Source organism: Lepeophtheirus salmonis, chromosome 1 (genome assembly GCF_016086655.4).
Source record: "Lepeophtheirus salmonis chromosome 1, UVic_Lsal_1.4, whole genome shotgun sequence".
NCBI lineage: Eukaryota > Metazoa > Arthropoda > Copepoda > Siphonostomatoida > Caligidae > Lepeophtheirus > Lepeophtheirus salmonis.
In genome coordinates, this window is record NC_052131.2 from 410,637 (window position 1) to 428,702 (window position 18,066).

General features: G+C 33.4%; 2 protein-coding genes across 3 annotated transcripts; one reads left to right on the forward strand and one right to left on the reverse strand.

Moving 5' to 3' along the window:
* The first annotated feature begins 5,352 nt into the window (after positions 1-5,352).
* LOC121132123 (plexin-A2) lies at positions 5,353-12,407 on the forward strand. Its single transcript, XM_040727566.2, is given in 4 exon segments — positions 5,353-8,002; positions 8,004-8,216; positions 8,318-8,512; positions 8,514-12,407. Coding segments are annotated over 4 exon segments (5,805 nt in total). The 5' UTR covers positions 5,353-5,635; the 3' UTR covers positions 11,544-12,407.
* Positions 12,398-16,677, reverse strand: LOC121121120 (uncharacterized). 2 transcript variants are annotated; one of them, XR_011779013.1, is made up of 6 exons: positions 16,305-16,677; positions 14,992-16,245; positions 14,863-14,931; positions 14,648-14,805; positions 12,637-12,803; positions 12,424-12,561 (listed from the first exon to the last, which is right to left on the reverse strand). XR_011779013.1 is itself a non-coding variant. In XM_040716008.2 (5 exons), the coding sequence occupies exons 2-5, from the start codon at positions 15,559-15,561 to the stop codon at positions 12,722-12,724; spliced, it is 879 nt and encodes a 292-aa protein (XP_040571942.1). In that variant the 5' UTR covers positions 15,562-16,245; positions 16,305-16,677; the 3' UTR covers positions 12,398-12,721. The 2 variants fall into 2 exon arrangements, 1 of the variants encoding a protein (XP_040571942.1); XM_040716008.2 differs by having other exon boundaries at positions 12,398-12,803.
* Between the last annotated feature and the right edge of the window lie 1,389 nt (positions 16,678-18,066).

Here is an 18,066-nt window from a genome sequence, read left to right on the forward strand (position 1 = left end):
AATATTTACAAAACTTATATCCTTAAAATAATAATTGCTCCACCGACCACATGGGTTATGAACACGTTTGTTCACGTTTAATTCTTTTCTTCCCAGTTTTTTTGGTGCATTTTCAAATCTACATTAAAAAAAACTTTGAGACTCTGGAAATCGATCTTGTTTTATGAAAAAAATCAATTAATAAAAAAACTTGCCCTCCAGAGCCCAGGAATTTGGTCTGGTCAGAATGAAACATAGACATACATACGTAACTCAGAATTCTGAACAATTTTTATAATGTTTAAAGTCTGTATCTGTCTCAGTTTTTTAAATAAATGCGTTTTTATCATTGTTTTCTAAGTGGGACGTAGATCACACACAGATACATAAAATATTTTAAATTTATAGGATTTCATAAAAGTATAATACTCAACTCATAAATTCATATGGTTGTTTTCGTATCATGAAGGATATATTTTATAATGTTTTTTCCATAACTTAGAAGAGTAATAAATAGTTAAATACCAGTAATAAATAAGAAGGCATAAGAAATCAGAATCATAAATTGAACATTATTTTTTTCCCCAGTACCAACGCCGATTCCGACTTATCGTCTCATCAGTAATTGTAATATAATAATTTTTTACCATAATTAGGTATATCAATTTCGAAGATGTCAATAGATTAATAAAGTATTTTTGAAAGATCACTTTATGAAGTGTATTAACATTTTATTCCAATTTTTAAATTTCAATATAATTTTTTTTGACTTTCAAAATATTAATGATGGATTTGGGAGATTGTTCAGACTATAATTTAATTTAAGAATTATTTATTCTTAAATTGAATAAGATTCGCGAGTATGCTCTGAACTTTGGTCCTTTGAATCTTCTCCCTGACACGTTTTCCCAAATGATATAATGTATGCCTTCATAACATTTTAAATAGATTTAATTAGTGTGAATGTCAGGTTTGATTTAGGAGATAAATCAAAGACATGATCATTAATAGATTGAAATACCTAATTTTTTTTAAACCAAAATTTTTTACACTGTTTATACTAATGCAGGTGCGCACGCAGGATTTTATTTTAGGGGGCTTGTTTTTTTTTTAATTTCTCCTTTTGGGAGGGGGGAGGACTACTCCCCTTTTTAATAAATGGTATTTATATATTTTTCACACAACCTTTAAAAGAAAGATCAACTTTTCCTATGATTTTTATGCCCTTTTTTTTAGAAAATAAATAATTTTCTTCTTAGTATATAGATAATCTAGGCAGCGCGGTCTCCCAATCGAGAGAAGGACCGGAACAGTATGTTGTCCTTAAAATCAGCCCTGGGTCTAGAACAGGATCCTCAATAGATCTCCTTTGATTCTACGAAAAAAAATTCCAAGATTTGTTTATGTAAAATTATGAGAATCTGGAGATCCCCATGAATGTCGGAACCAAAGTAGGTTTCCTGTCCAATAAGGCTTGAAAAACATCCAGTCTAGTCACACATGTCGGTCCCAAAAATAAGAGTAATATAACTAAATCTTAACTCTACTAACATATGTTTATTTATTTATACTGAGCATGTAACATAATTGATATCTGTTTTAAAACTTTGTTCTTAAGTTCCATATTTTATACAAAAAAAAATCCTGAAATTATGGAAAAGAAAATAATTTTGGTGTTCTTTTTTGAACCGTTTATAAAATACAAAAAAAAATAAAAATCAAAGGAAAGTTGAATTGTGTCGAAACTACAAAATATATGCTTCTATTACAATTGCTAGATTCGATGTATTAGTTTAGCTTACCAAATGGATTGTAATATTTTTCCAAATTAAATAAAATTTAAGATAGCTAGTCTTGGAAAAAAACAAAACATTTGAATTATGTGGCATTAATTAAGACAAATTAAATGAATATTTATTAATAAAATGTAAATGGGGTCAAAATTGCTAGTAAATTCTATCTACCAAAATGTTAAATTACACAAATCACCAAGACAAACATTTTATCTTTAATAACTATTTTTATTAGGCAGCGGCTGAGGCGTTGATTACGAATTTGTTATTCGTTTTTTCGTATCAAATCTGTTGTAAAATGATTTTTACGATGTTTGCTTTATTTTTTCTTGTATATAAATGAGTGACGGCAAACGAGTTGAGCTTTTCCGAAACACTGCGGCCTCAGCTATTAAGAGGGGTACGAATAATGTCCACAAGGAAACCAAGGACAATACTGTGAGGACGGGTGAGCTTGTAATGGCTGATGAGGCCTCAAATTTGGCAATAAGATAGTGCTAAAGTCCACAAGCCCCAAAATTACATCTAGGGTACTACTTTAGTTTTCTTTCATATGGATTATTGACCAGACTGATTACTAAATCTGTCTCCTCTAGACTTTTCTTTCTTTGGACTAATCAACAGGTAAAATCTCTATGGTTAATTTCATGTCCAAAGTTATGTTCAAATCAACCGTCTCCAAAGCATAATCTAATCTAGAGCTAGCCTCATCACGACCAGCTACTCGAAGTTTCATCCTAGATTGAAGTTTGTAATCAATGCCAATGGTGGATATTTTGAATGAAAATTGTCAGTCTATATATCTGAAATATATTTTAAATAATCTGAGCCAATATCATACTTTACTTATTGATCTTGATCATTTTAATTAATAATACATCGACCCTTGTAACATGTACCTCTCCACTTGCACGTTATTTAATTTGTTGACTTATGTTCCTCTAAAAATGAAAACCTGAAGAATTACTAATTCCTCAATAAAACACTTAAGAAAAACATTTTCACATCCACATTGTTTCTGATACCGCATGAAATATGCTGTCATATTTGAAATTTACATATAATTTTACGGGGTTTAATTCCTTGTAAAGAGTTGTTGTTCTCTCTGACGAGAAACTTTTTTTGATTAACAAACATTCTGAAAAACTCTAGGTTCAAATAACTTCATATAATAAATGTATTGTTTGCATAGTTTTTTCAAAGAACGGTATATTAGTTAATCAACTATAGAAACCCCTATTTAAGTATATTTTATCATTCTCAAAAATGGCATCAAACCTCCAAAATGAATAAAAAATGGAAGAAATACTAAAAATATTTATTTGAATGCCTAACTTAATACGATTAGTATTAACGCTTCAGCTGCTACGTAATGGAATCAAATATTCGATCTAAAGGCCTATGCAAGGGGTTCCCCCTGAATATTTTTTTCTTGTAACGACTATTTAATTTAAAAAAATGAAAATTGCAAAACTATAATGTGATATCGTACTTCAGAAATTACTCTAAAAATTATACAAAATTGATTAGTAAATATACGAATGAATATAATTAGTAACCCCATTAGTTTCATCTCTGTTCCTCATCGATTGATCATTTGATAAATGTATTTTGACATTTATTAGTAACAAAATATTTTTACAAGATGGACCATGAATAATATAATATCGAGTCAGCTCTAACATAAAATTATTTGATTTTTTTATTAGTTATTTAAAGGAAATTGTAAAGAGTCCAACTATTGTTTATGGACCTCAATAAGACATATATTGAGAAACTTATAAATCCAGTTTAATTGTAGCAATTTTATGGGGAAATTGTTAATTTAACTTATTTCGAAATACACAAGACTTTAAAAATATATATATAACAATTTATTCGATGCACACATGGAACTCATCATTCCTTAATAATCAATTATTTACTGAGGAAGATATTCAAAAGAAAAATCACTCTTTTAAAGCTATCCATCAATTTTTGAACTAATGACATTTTCTTCTTTTAAAAAAAGATGAAATCCTCATCTTTGATTTATCACGAGGTTAAGACAATATTAGTAATATATTTCGTTAAAAAGCATGACTCATATGTTTCTAAGAGGAAACTGCATTCCGAGGCATATAATAATTTGTATCTCTGAGCAAATCAGTAATAATACTTATAAGCATCTGTGATATCATTAACATATAAAACGGCCTTTCTCATGTAAGGAAATGCCGGTTTGTCATTATTATCATGATATTAGTACAAGTGGAAAGTAACAAGTCATTTGGAATAACTCCTCTGAAGTTGAATACACATTTTTGACATGTACAATTAAATGGGCAAAGCATCAAATATTATTATTCGCTGGGTTAGGAGATTGTGAAGAGTAATAAATAAGAATAATAATGTAAATACTAGTGATGGATAGTTAATAGCCTTATGATAAGGATGGGTGGGAGGGGCGCCTTCGACAAATTAAGAAATAGATGTTCATTGAGGCATCCTGATTAAGCTAAGAGGAAGGAGGGAGAACGACTTAGTCAAGAAAGGAAAAATATAAATAAAAAAGAAGAGGAATGAAAAAAGGGTGTATTTATTGATTCCCTTTAGTGAGTTGAGACGAGAGGGCAATCTAGAGAAAGAGAGAATAAAGAAGGAAGAGACAGGGATAGAAAGGGAATCTCAAGGAAAAACAATATTCGACCAAGAAGGGAGGATCGAGAGAAAAAAAAGAAAAAAAGAAGAGGACTAAAGAGGGAGTGAGCAGGGAACACTAAAACGAAATGACTATGAAAAGATATCTTCTTCTAGCGTGCGCTTATTTTGACTGAAGTGCAAAATAGTTTTTTTAGATTAATAAAGTAAATTAATCTAAGTACATTGGAACTTAAACACCTCATATCCCACCCATTTCAAAGATTTTTTTTATAGAAAATGTAACTATTAAAAATTATCATTTCATTGACATAGAAGATGTATTTTTAATTTGACCCAATTTTATAATGAAACATATGTCAACAGTACACTTTAACAGAGTAAATAAAATGGAGCTAATTCACAATTCAATAAAAACAAATTGTAATTGAATAATTTTTTGAAACACTTTTCTATTTTTTATTTGGTTCAGGGGAAAAATTTTTAGCTTTAGATATTTAGAAATTTTTATACCATTTGATTGAAAAAAGTGGTAAGTAGGTGTTAATTAGTTACAGCATGACGATTTTCGAACCCATGTCAGTTAGATGGAAAATTGATTAGATCTCGCTCATTTGCAGAAATGGACCAAGAGTCATATTGTGGATTGTACATAATATATGTGTTTCATTATAAAAATCGGGTTCAGTTAAAAATACATTTGTCATTGAAATGATAATTGTTTAATTTTTTTTTCTATTAAAAAAAACAAAAAGTTATTTTATTAAAGTTTGAGCATTTAGTTTATTAATATTATAAAATTATTTTGCACTTCCGTCAAGCACAAAAAAAGAGGGGGTTCCATATTCGTTTGAGTGTTCCCTGGAGTGAGACTCCAATTATAAAAAAAAGTAAATCAAGCTGAGAGAAAGAAGGAAGGAAAGAAAGAAAGAAAGAAAGAAAGAAAAGAAAAGAAGAAGAAGAGGAAGAAAAGAAAAAAAAGACTCGAGGAATTCTGAACGGAATTGCCATTGGAGTAACTAAGAAGGTGGAGAAGTGGAGTCTAAAGGGAGAAATATAAAATATCAAGGCTGGAACAGAAAGAGAAAGAATGTGAAGGATCCAGACGATGGATCCAAGGCGTTTGTGATTGTTTAGAAGAAGAAAGTGAGCCTTGTGATCCTATGAGGGTCTGACTCTGCGAGGGAGGCCACTGGGAACGTGGAAGTGGGAAGGGACTGGAAATGTGCAGTGATATTTGGAGGAACTCTTTGCTCCTGGTTTGGATTTTGTTCCTGTGTAGCCCTTGTAACTTGAAGGCCCAGGATGTAGTGGCTCGTTTCCAGGATGAAGGGAGTGGATTGGAGGGGAGTGAAGGTCCTGCCTTCAACCATTTAGTGGTGGACAAAGTAACGGGTCGTGTGTACGTAGGAGCCGTGAATCGGCTCTATCAGCTGAATCCGGATCTCTCCCGTCCTGTGACAGTTGTTACGGGCCCTCAAGAGGATACCCCTCAATGCTCCGTCCTCCCTAAATGCGCCTTTGCAACTCGGCTCACAGACAATGTTAACAAGGCCTTGGTGATTGACTACGCTGAATCCCGCCTCGTGTCCTGTGGCTCCTTATTCCAAGGGGCCTGTAGTGTGAGGAGTCTGAGAAACATCTCGCATGTGGAAAGAGAAGTACCAGAGTCGGTGGTTGCCAATAATGCGACTGCGTCCACAGTTGCTTTTATTGCACCAGGACCTCCGGATCCCCCTATATCTCGTGTGCTATATGTAGGAGTTTCATTTACTGTGAATGGGCCCTTTAGAACAGATTTACCCGCTATCGCAAGTAGAAGTCTTGATGGAGACAAACTCTTTCAAATTGCGGAAACGGCCGTGACAACGGGAACCCGCATGCTTGTCAACTCCTTAGCTAGACAAACTTATCCCATCAATTATATCTATGGATTTAGTTCTGAAGGGTTTTCCTACTTCCTTACTACTCAAATGAAACGCACTGGAGCTTCACCATTTCATTCTCGATTGGTTAGAGTTTGTCACGACGATCCAGATTATTATTCTTATACAGAAATTCCAATTGAGTGTATTAGCTCAGATCCATCAAAAAATTATAACCTTGCACAGGCCGCTTATGTAGGGAAACCAGGATCTGATCTCGCATCTAATTTAGGTATTACAGCTCAAGATGACGTTCTTTTTGCTGTGTTTTCTGAAAGTGACTCATCGGAAGGAGAAATCTCTTCTAAGCCTTCAAAAAACTCTGCTCTATGCGTTTATGCTTTGAAATCTGTTCGAAGAAAATTTATGCAAAATATTCAACGTTGTTTTAGTGGAACAGGATTCAGAGGACTTGATTTCATTTCTACGAGCTTAAAGTGTATCAATACTCGATTGTCACAAATTCGTGAAGACTTCTGTGGTTTAGACGTTAATACTCCTCTCGGCGGTGAACTACCAGTCATTGCTGAGCCTGTTCTCACCTTTGACAATTCTCTACTAACTGCTGTAACTGCTACATCTACCGGTGATTTTACTGTTGCATTCATTGGCACAGGAGATGGCTACCTTAAGAAAGTGGTCGTTTCTTCTGCAAACTCTGGCTTGGAATACTCGAGTATTCAAATCTCAGAAGAATCAAAAGTCAACTCTGATATAGTTTTTGACTTAAAACGCGATCATATTTATGTCATGACTGAAAAACAAGTTTCAAAAGTTCGAGTTCAAGATTGTTCCGTTTATACAACTTGTGGAGAGTGTTTGGGAGCAAAAGATCCATACTGTGGGTGGTGTTCATTAGAGAACAAGTGTTCTCTAAGAGGAGACTGCAGAGATGCTGCCATGGATCCCTTGTATTGGATTTCATACAAAAGTGGTCGCTGTACCACTATAACTCAAGTTCAACCTAACGAGCTTCAGCGAACAACTGCAAGAACTCTTACTCTAAGCATAGATAATCTTCCATCTCTCTCGGGTCAATTTCTTTGTGTTTTTGCTGCCTTGGGGAAAACACTTATCACTAATGCAACACTAACTTCAAACGGGGTTACATGCACAACTCCCCGTAATGACCTTCTACCTCTTATTCCAGCTAATGAGCATCATTTTACTTCCGTTCTCTCTGTCAGAATGTCAGAAGGCCCAGATTTTGTGTCAACTAATTTCACATTCTTTGACTGTAACACCTTTGATACATGCAGTTCGTGCGTCTCTTCTAATTTTCCATGTGATTGGTGTGTTGATGCTCATCGTTGTACTCACGACACGGCTGAATACTGCCGGAACGATATTCTTGTAACAGGAGTAAAGCGTGTTGGTCCATCAATTCGATCGGGGCCGGGTTTTTGTCCTTTAATAAATGTTACTAATGATGATGGAAGTTCTGAAATTCTTGTCTCAGCTGGAATTAGTAAAGCTATTCGTGTCAAAATATATAATATAGCCAATTTTATAAGTAATACTCGCTTTGTATGCCAATTCAATATTGAAGGAAGAGTTACTAGTGTCAATGCTCAAATGCTAGGAGATATTATTTACTGTGATGATATGGAATTTTCTTATACTTCTCGTGCTCCTAACATTACTGCCTCATTTGCTGTTATTTGGGGGAGGTTCAAAGCCTCTGGACAATCCGGATAACATCCATGTTTTGATTTATCGTTGCAAAGAAATGGCGGAAAATTGTGGAATGTGTTTGTCATTGGATGAAAAGTTTGAATGTGGATGGTGTCAGTCCTCTGGGAAGTGTGAAGTCAAGGACAAGTGTGGAAAGGATGCTACATCTTGGTTGGATCGTGAAAAAACGTGCCCAAATCCTATGGTAATTCCCTGGTTTAAGATATATTCATGATTCTTTTTTATAAAAAATCAAAAATAATTAGTGGGATTTGATTATGACTGTACTTTTTAAACTTTTTACAGGTCTTGGATTTTCATCCGACTACAGGTCCATGGGAAGGAGGAACTAACATTACAATTCACGGTATAAATCTTGGAAAACAATTTAATGATATCTATGGTGGCATTACGGTTGCCGGAATACAGTGTGATCCCTATGAACATTTATATCAAAGAACGGAAAAAATTGTATGCAAGGTTGATGGCCCTGGAACGAGGAAAAAAAAGGAATGGACCTGTGATTGTTAAAGTAGCAGACTTTAGAGGAGAGAGTAGCAAGGACTATGAATTCATAGATCCTAGATTAACAGCTATTCGACCTCGTAGAGGTCCTCAGTCAGGAGGGACTCGAATCAAGATAATAGGAAAATATATGAATGCTGGCTCACATATAGAGGCTTTCATTGGAGATTCGCCTTGTGAAATAGTAGAGACTCGACCAGACAAGGCCATCTGTATCACTTCAGCTTCCAAGTCACTTTCAAAAGAACCTGTGAAAATGATATTTGACAAAGGCACACGTGAGTTGGAAAATCGAAAATATGAATATGTGGAAGATCCTATTGTTGATTCGGCATATTCTGGGTCACTTGGGGGTGGAGTGCAAAAAGTTCCCAAAGGAATCGTTTCCGGAGGAATAAATGTAACAGTCGAAGGACAAAACTTCAATTATATTCAAGAGCCTATATTCTACGTGCATTATCAAGGAATGCGCTATAAATCAAATCCTTGTAATGTTGTCGATAATAAGAAAATGTTTTGCCTTAGTCCAAGAGTTGATTCCTTAGTATCAAAACCCTGGAGAAATATAGATCAACCAGAGCCTATCGATCTTAACTTTGGATTTGTGATGGATAATGTAGCTCGAGTGCAGAATCTCTCAAATGTTTTGAATTCTTACCTTCTTCTTTATCCTGACCCAGAGTTTAATAAGTTTGATGAAGAAGATGGTATCAAATATTACAAATCTGACTATTTAACACTAAATGGAAAAAATTTGAACCGAGCTTCCAAAGAGTCTGATATGAAAGTACGGATTGGTAAAAAGTTTTGTAACGTGACATCACTTTCGTTGTATCAACTCACTTGTAAACCTCCTGAAACACAGCCTGAACCTTTGACTGATATGCCTAATGATTTGCCTGAAGTCATTGTCATGATAGGGGATAATTTGGAGTATCGAATTGGTCGTCTAAGTTATTCAAGTGGAAATGATGCACATTTACCGAAGCCTGTCTTAGCTGGTGTTATTTTAGGTGCCTGTATACTTTTGCTAATTGTGATTGCCATTCTCATTCTGTATCGTCGCAAATCATCTGAAAGTACTCGAGTTCTAAAGAATATGCAAGAACAAATGGATGTTCTTGAATTGAGGGTGGCTGCCGAGTGTAAGGAAGCTTTTACTGAATTACAAACAGAGATTACGGAGTTAGGGACAGAATTGCAACAGGGTGGAATACCTTTCTTGAATTACAGGACATACTGCGTTCGCATATTATTTCCATCTGTTCAAGATCACCCAGTTCTGCAATGGGATCGCCCTGAGTTGCAAAGAAAAGAAAAGGGCTTGCGAATGTTTGGTCAACTGATAATGAACAAGACCTTTTTAGTTTTATTCATAAGGACTCTTGAATCTAATCGATATTTTTCCATGAGGGATAGAGTTAATGTAGCCTCTTTGATCATGGTAACTTTGCAAAGTCGTATGGAATATTGCACTGATATTTTGAAGACTCTACTTAGTGACTTGATTGAAAAGTGTATTGAAGGCAAGTCTCATCCAAAACTATTACTAAGGCGCACTGAGTCGGTTGCTGAAAAGATGCTCTCTTCCTGGTTCACGTTCCTGTTATACAAATTTCTGCATGAATGCGCGGGAGATCCTTTATATATGTTATACTGTGCAATTAAGCATCAGGTAGATAAAGGTCCTCTTGATATGATTACCCATGAGGCTCGTTACTCCCTTAGTGAAGAAAAACTAATTCGTCAACAGATTGATTATAATCAAATGACTGTGTATGTCTCAATGAGTCCTCAAACAATTTATATGTCCGGATTAGACCCCCAAGGGGAGAGTATGGATATATCAGTCAGAGTTTTAAATTGTGATTGTATTAGTCAAGTTAAGGATAAGGCCCTCGATACGATTTACAGGGCATTCCCCTATTCTCAAAGACCCAAAAGAGAGGATCTCGACTTGGAATGGAGAACAGGAACCTCAGGGAGGCTGATTTTGTATGATGAGGACTCAACGACCAAGACTGAAGGAGATTGGAAGCGAATTAACACTTTGAATCATTATCGTGTCCCTGAGGGAGCTCTCCTTACTCTAGTTCCCAAACAGAGTTCTATGTATAACATATCCACAATGTCCGATAAAAGTGATCGTCATTTGTATCATAAATACGAAACTCTAAATTTGGCCAAAAGCGGAGCTGGTAATGGAACTTCTCCGCCAATTAGTAGAGCAACTAGCCCCTTGAATCCAGACTACGATTCAAACGGATTAAAAATGTGGCATCTAGTTCGTCATGATTGGGGCGATGACAAGGATGGCGACAATCGACATAATAAAATGGTGTCTGAAATCTATTTGACACGACTTTTGTCTACGAAAGGCACTCTCCAGAAATTTGTAGACGATTTATTCGAAACCATATTTAGTACAGCACATCGAGGCTCCGCCTTGCCCTTGGCTATTAAGTATATGTTCGACTTTTTAGACGATCAGGCATTAGCTCATGGAATCAATGATATTGATGTAGTGCACACATGGAAGAGCAATTCATTGCCACTTCGCTTTTGGGTAAATTTAATTAAAAATCCCGATTTCGTTTTTGACATTGGGAAGTCAAACATCGTGGACAGTTGTCTTTCAGTCACGGCGCAAACTTTTATGGATGCTTGCTCAACTTCGGATCATGTTTTAGGCAAAGACTCTCCAAGTTCTAAACTCCTCTATGCCAAAGACATTCCGGTTTACAAAGATTGGGTGGATCGATATTATAGTGATATTAAAGCTATGCCAGTTATTAGTGATCAAGATATGAACGCCATGCTCGCAGAAGAGAGCCGACTTCACGCCAACGAGTTTAATCTCAACTCTGCTCTTCATGAGTTATATTCCTATGCTGTTAAATATAATGAACAATTAATATTAACTCTTGACGAAGATAAATTTGCGTGCAAACAAAGACTTGTGTATAAATTGGAACAAGTGCATAATGTTATGCAAGGTGATCCGTAATTTCAATACCTTAGAACTCTATCATCATGTCTTTTTTTTTTTTTACGGTAAACGAAACTAAAATATTATATACAAACCACCAATACCATTCTACTTGTTTAATATCGTTATTATCAATACATTTATTTCTCAAGATGATAAACTTTGTGACAATTTTTTTACAACAAATAAATAGTACAGCTTACAAGTCAACGTTTTTGATGATAATAATAATATTAGCTCTCAGGAATGAGAAAACAAAAAAGGATAATATAAGAAATCTCATTTAAAGAAAAGTTATTTATCATTGTTGTTAATATATCTACATATAATTAATAAAACAATTCAGAGTTGCATTTGTCTTACCCTCTCCCCATCTCTCTTCCTTTCCAAATATCCTCCTCTTATGTCTCTTACCTGTTCATTACAAATGAAGCTGTCAGGTATTTATTAATCCAGAGCGTGTTTATATATTATAAATAATATTATGATGACCCTTTGCCAACAATTCCTTTACAGATTAGAAAAACGCTCCATGAACACGACAAGGACAAACAGCCCCTCCCCCTCATTTGATCAAAGTTATTAATTATTACTTACTACTATTATAATTACGTAATTAATGTCTTTTTGTATCAAAGGAAAAGGCCAATTTCTTCAATTTGAATAATGATACAAAGAAAGAAAAATGAAAAGTAGAAATTGGACGCAATTTTATTTATTTATTTTTTTCTAATTGATTTTTTTATAGTTGTAAAAGAATGTCCTATTTATTTTAATGCATTTTTTTAATCGTGAGATATTTAAGTTAGAACTATTATATATTACAATTACTACTACATTTATTAATAATAAAACAAAGTTGTGAAACAGAATGAAAAGAAAGCATTTATTTATTATTTACAGGTTAAGACTTGATATGATAATAATGTGGGGAACTAGCACACACAAAAATCTCTTAAACGAAGAAAAATTCATATAATATTTATCGGTCAATTGTAGGCCTTGTTTTCAAATTCCTGGGATGAGTTGAGAGACTCTAGAATATTAAAATTTAATTTAATTATTAATTTATTTGCCCTCCGTCTGGCGTTTAAAATCAAATCTGATCAACCTAATTATTTCATTGTGACGATGAGAAATGCAATTTCCTACGCCTCCAAAGGATTGCTCTGAATGAATGAGAATATGCCCCTTTCTCAAATAATGTTCCCATGATCATTAATGTCGTGGACCTCCAGAGCCATGAAAGGCATGTTATTCTTAGCCAATTCCTTCATTCTGAAATGGAGTGAGTAAGAACGTCAGACAAAGTGTATGTAGTTACTGCCACAATCTTATATAATTTTCTTCCTACTTTTCGTTGTGTCTTTTTTAAGGGCTTCTTTATATTTAACCCTTTTATCTAGATTATCAGCTGTCGATATTTGGATTTTTAGAAAGGGGGTCGGGGGATCATCAATCATCCTCAAGCTACTACAAAAGAAAAATCATAAGGAAATTGAATTGGATCAGTGAATGTATCAATCCTCTGAGATCCATGAATCCACTTTGTCCTTCCCGGTTGAAGTCCTCACAATCATGTATTCACATCGATTAAAGAGTACCTGAAGTTTATGAACTCCCTTCCGCTTCATTGTCCCGGCCTAATCTAATTTATCAATTTGACAAATAAAGGACTCATTATTTTCAATTCAATCTATTCCAACTGTTTATCCTTCTGAGTACTCTAATCCCAGCCTAAACTCACTCAATGTATCGCTACTTTATATTAACAAATTTTTTCTATCTATGACGAGATATCGCGTCTGCCCCTAAAAAAGTAAAAATTGAAAACGAGATGTAGCGTGTAAAATCCGATGAAGAGTTAAAGTTGAAAGTCAATGACCTTTTAAGTAACACAACTTCACTTATCTGCACTATGTCCTACTTGGTATTCAATATAAAAAAGTCTCTAAAAATAATTATTATCACTAACAAGATGAATAAAATCGCAAAAAACTGTGGCAGTGGGAAATCCATCTAAACAGAGGTGATAATCAGGGCCTCATTCTTGAGGCTTAAGTCTTAGAAAGTCCGAGTCACAAATAAAATTTGACGTATTCCTTTCTCCTCCAAATGCAGAGCCTGTTTTACAGTGAGGAAAGATAAACGTGAGGGCCTTTTTCTTACCTATTTTTAAATTTGAATTTAATTTCGAATTAATTTAATTTGGAAAATTAATTTCCAATCTTGTTTTTAAATGCATAGTTTCGAATCCCCATTTTTCAAATGACCTTTTTTAGAAATCATAATTTTGATGTACTTTTAAAAAAAGTGTTTTTATGTCTTGTACTTTTAAAAAAATTAAACTTTTTATATTGTTGAAGCCATTATAATTTTTCCTTACAGTATAATATTTGTCTATAAAAGGATATGTTTTCAATTAAATCTATTGTTTACTATATATCTAAATGAAACTATGAATTACATGACTGTACTTAAAAAAAAGATTATATCTTCATATGGTAAAAATTTCAAAGCCATCAACCTTGAAATATTTAATGTCAAACTTATTTATTTATTTTACTAGACAGCTCATTTTTTACCCATTAAGTTAAGTAGTTCTTAAACTACTTAACAGATGGATACATTTAATATATCATTGAATAGCTATTTTGCAATGCAACCAACTTTTTTAAATTCTTTTTTAGTTCTGTTATAAGAAAGTATGGTTGACTTTGACCCTATTTTTTGACCTTAAATAACTTAATGATAATATCCTATTTAGCACTGGCCTTGTAACAATATTTCTATTTTTACAATTAATGGAAATTTGATAAAATTACGGCTTAACATTCGAATTTAATAACTATTTACAGTTAATCTCTGAAAATTTTACTTGAGAAGAAAAATATCGTGAATTGCGTATAAACTAGGTCAGAGCTAATTCACAAACGTAAAACCTCACTAAAATTATAGTATTCAAAATAACTATTTCTCTGCGATATGGAACATATAAGTTAGGATTGGAATAACTGTCTAATCGAGTCTCAAGTCCCAAACCCTTTGACAAGTCGAGTCATTTACGATCAATGACTCGAGTCTACATACACCTCTGTTGCATTCCCTAAACAAATTTTTACCGTGTGTTGTTGATATATTTTTTAACTTTTAGGACATTGATGGAGTTCTCCTTGTTCAGCCTCTTTTTTCTTTCCTCAAAAAACCTAAAAAAAGTTATGTCCATGGGGTAGGTATTGACGTCCTCATACTCTTCATCCCAGTTTTCAGTCTTGCCTTCCTAGAATCCCCATATGAGGATTAATTAATTATATTTTAAAAATTGATTTATCCTTACCTTCTTAACTATGCTTGCTTCCCGACTTTTCAAACCTGAGTCAAGAGATTCCTTTGGTTCATTCTTTGTCTATACAAAAAGAAGGATATTAAATTTGTCCATGAATACGATCTGGACTCTATAGTCAACCTTAATGGTAATAAAAGTAAAATAATCCCACCATGTAACCATAAACACATTAGACTGGGACGTTTCGGGATATATACAAAGGTTAAGCTGATCCCCAGTTGTTTTTTGATTCCACATTCCTGGGAAAAGGAGTTGAAGAGATTGTAAGCAATACCCATAATCTATATCCCAGACCTTGAGTATGACGTCCTTTGAGTAGGAAATCAAGTAATTGTACATTATCTTTAAACTTTTTATTGCGGATTTGTGACCAGATATAATGAGTTTTGGCTTCGATGTCACGAGTGCATTCCAAACTCGGATCAACTTGTCATTACTTCCTGTGATCAATAAGTCATCCGCATAATCGAAGCAAGATACTCCTGTACTGAGTTTGAAAATGTATGGTTCAAATTTATGATTCAAGTTTTGAATGAGAAGGGATATAGTTTTGCATTTACTAATGGTGATTATAGTTTTAGATGAGGGAATGTATCGTATTCCAGTTATTTCCTCACTATGAATGGATGAATAATAAGTGACGTTGACAAAATCGTTGGGTTGGAAGATATGTGAACAAAAAAAAAACATTTTTGGAAATTAGTTTTTTTTAAAAGAATTAAATTTTATTAGAAAGTCAGAAATGATCTCTCTTGATTAAATATTCTACTGACTTAGAAAGTTAAAGATAATGCCAACTACCATATTGTTTGGTTTGATAGTTTACATAGATTTTGTTCACTTATCTGGCCAAAATATGCATTGAACCGAGCTCACTTCATCTTTGAAAAATAGAGCATTTTTAGGTTGATGAAACTTTACAATTGTGAGCCCACCCGAGTCATCCCCAAAGAAAAGAATGTCATAACTATCCGGCCCATCGTCATTTTCTATAAATGTCATACAAGTGGGAATACTTTTTATTCCATATGCCCTATACTCCTCGTAATGAGTAGAAGCGGATGCGTCGAAAAAATGCATTGTTCTTAAAGAAGTGGAATAAACAATATGCTTAGAGGATCCCATCCATATTGCATCCGTTATCCAACCAGGATCTGTACTTCCAGCTGAGAAATTCGAGTCAGGATCACTATCAATATCAATTTTATACTTCTTTTGAAGTCTAAATTTTTCGTCATACAGTCCAGTACAGCCATGTTTACTTGTGATTATGTAAACACAAGTCTTTCCACTCTTTATGCAAATCATTTTTCTAATCATTTCGTGTCTAGTGTGTTGCTTCAAGTATCTTCCTCCGTGATGAATAGGCATAATCTTTAGGGTAAGGTGAAAAAAACCAATTAATTTATTAGACTGAAGTATTTTACACTTACATTCCTTTTCTTCATGGGTATATGAGCTATTAAACAATTCAGAAGATCCGTCCAAGTCATGTAGCTTTGGTCAGAGCTAACAGAATAAAATAAGTTGAGAAGTGTTCTCTCCAATTCTTCATCTTGTGCCATACTTTTCTCTCTATTCCCTTTTTCGATAAACTGTCTCCAGGATTCAAAATCAATTTGTTTCAAACATGACTTTTTCTTGGAATGATGTAACTGATAGGTATTGAAGAACAATTTTTTTAAGATCTTGTAGTTGATAAAATGACAAATAATTCCAAATTAGAGCGATTTTATCGTCACAAGAAGGATTCAATGACATATTATTTGATATTTATATCCTTTTTGTGGTCCTAAAATAAATAGTAATGTGAGCATTAGGGATCTATCAGTGTTCCTTGATCTATCGATTAAATAATACATGGCGCTCTCTACATTATGTTGGTAAGTATATAATATTTTCTCATCTGATAAGCATTTGAATAATTAATTTGATTCTCTGGAACCATTAGAAATTTTGATATAATTGACGTAGGAAATTACAAATAGGAACCAAAATTATATTTTTAGATTCGTTTAGAATTATTGCTACCTTTTCTTATTCAATTTACATGCTTTCAATTAGAACTAGAAAAACATATCTCGGAAAAGTAATGGGGCAATTTTTAATTAGTGATAATTTAGGAAGTAATAATTGAGAATATAATTACAAACTTGAAATAATAGTACAAACTATGATAAATAGTTTAATTTCCAATATAATTTCCATTTATGTTGACAATTACTTCCAAACAAGATTGGATTTTACGACATGTTTCAATAATTGATGATGCTTTGGAAAGTGAAGCAGTCAATGACTCATTGGATGACTAACAGATAGGGGCATACTGTCAAGACAGTTAATGGAAAAAAACGGTGTATACTTTGATAAATAAATTTGTGGTCCCCCTAGAGAGCTGGTTTGAGTATAAGATGCAAGAGCTGCAAGTCTCAGACTGAAAAGGTTTTTTTTTCAAGAATAAAGATAGTAAAAAATTGTATTAAAAGAAATTTCAAATTCAATTCATTTCTTTTTAAACCTTTTATGGTTCTCTCCCACTTTAAAAATCATTTCTGGGCCCCTGGTTGTCCACATCCACGCTCTCCAATAATGATTCAAAGAATTCAGATCAGGTGAAGAGGGAGACCATGGCTCTTTCTTCCAGAAGTTAATGAATTAACAAAACATAAACTCTGTATTTTTACAGTAGTATGTGAGGGATTAACATCGAATTAAAGAAAATTCTCTCAATTGCTTTAAGGATCTTCCAATCCCGTAACTACAAGAGGTACTAGGGAACCATAACTCTACTTCAAATGAAATAAATAAAAATATAATTTAAATTATATTCTACTAAAACAGTAGAATTGTGACCACATTTTAAATTCCTATACTTAACAATGTTTATTTTTAAATGTGTCATCCAGAGCTGTAAATACAGAGGATTATATTAATAACCTAAAAATGATTCAGTTGAAATAAATTGTATTTTCTTATAAATAAATCAAATCAATTTATTAGTTTGATAAAGATCTGATTACTGGACAACCTATATGTGTCAAAAATACAATAATAACAATTGCATTAATCAATGTTTCGATTATAGAAACAGCACGTGCTCATGGATAAAATAAAATACATAATACATTAATATATGCCTTAAACTTAAATCATAAGTGAAATTCTACAAATAAGTACTAGCATTTATCAACTTTT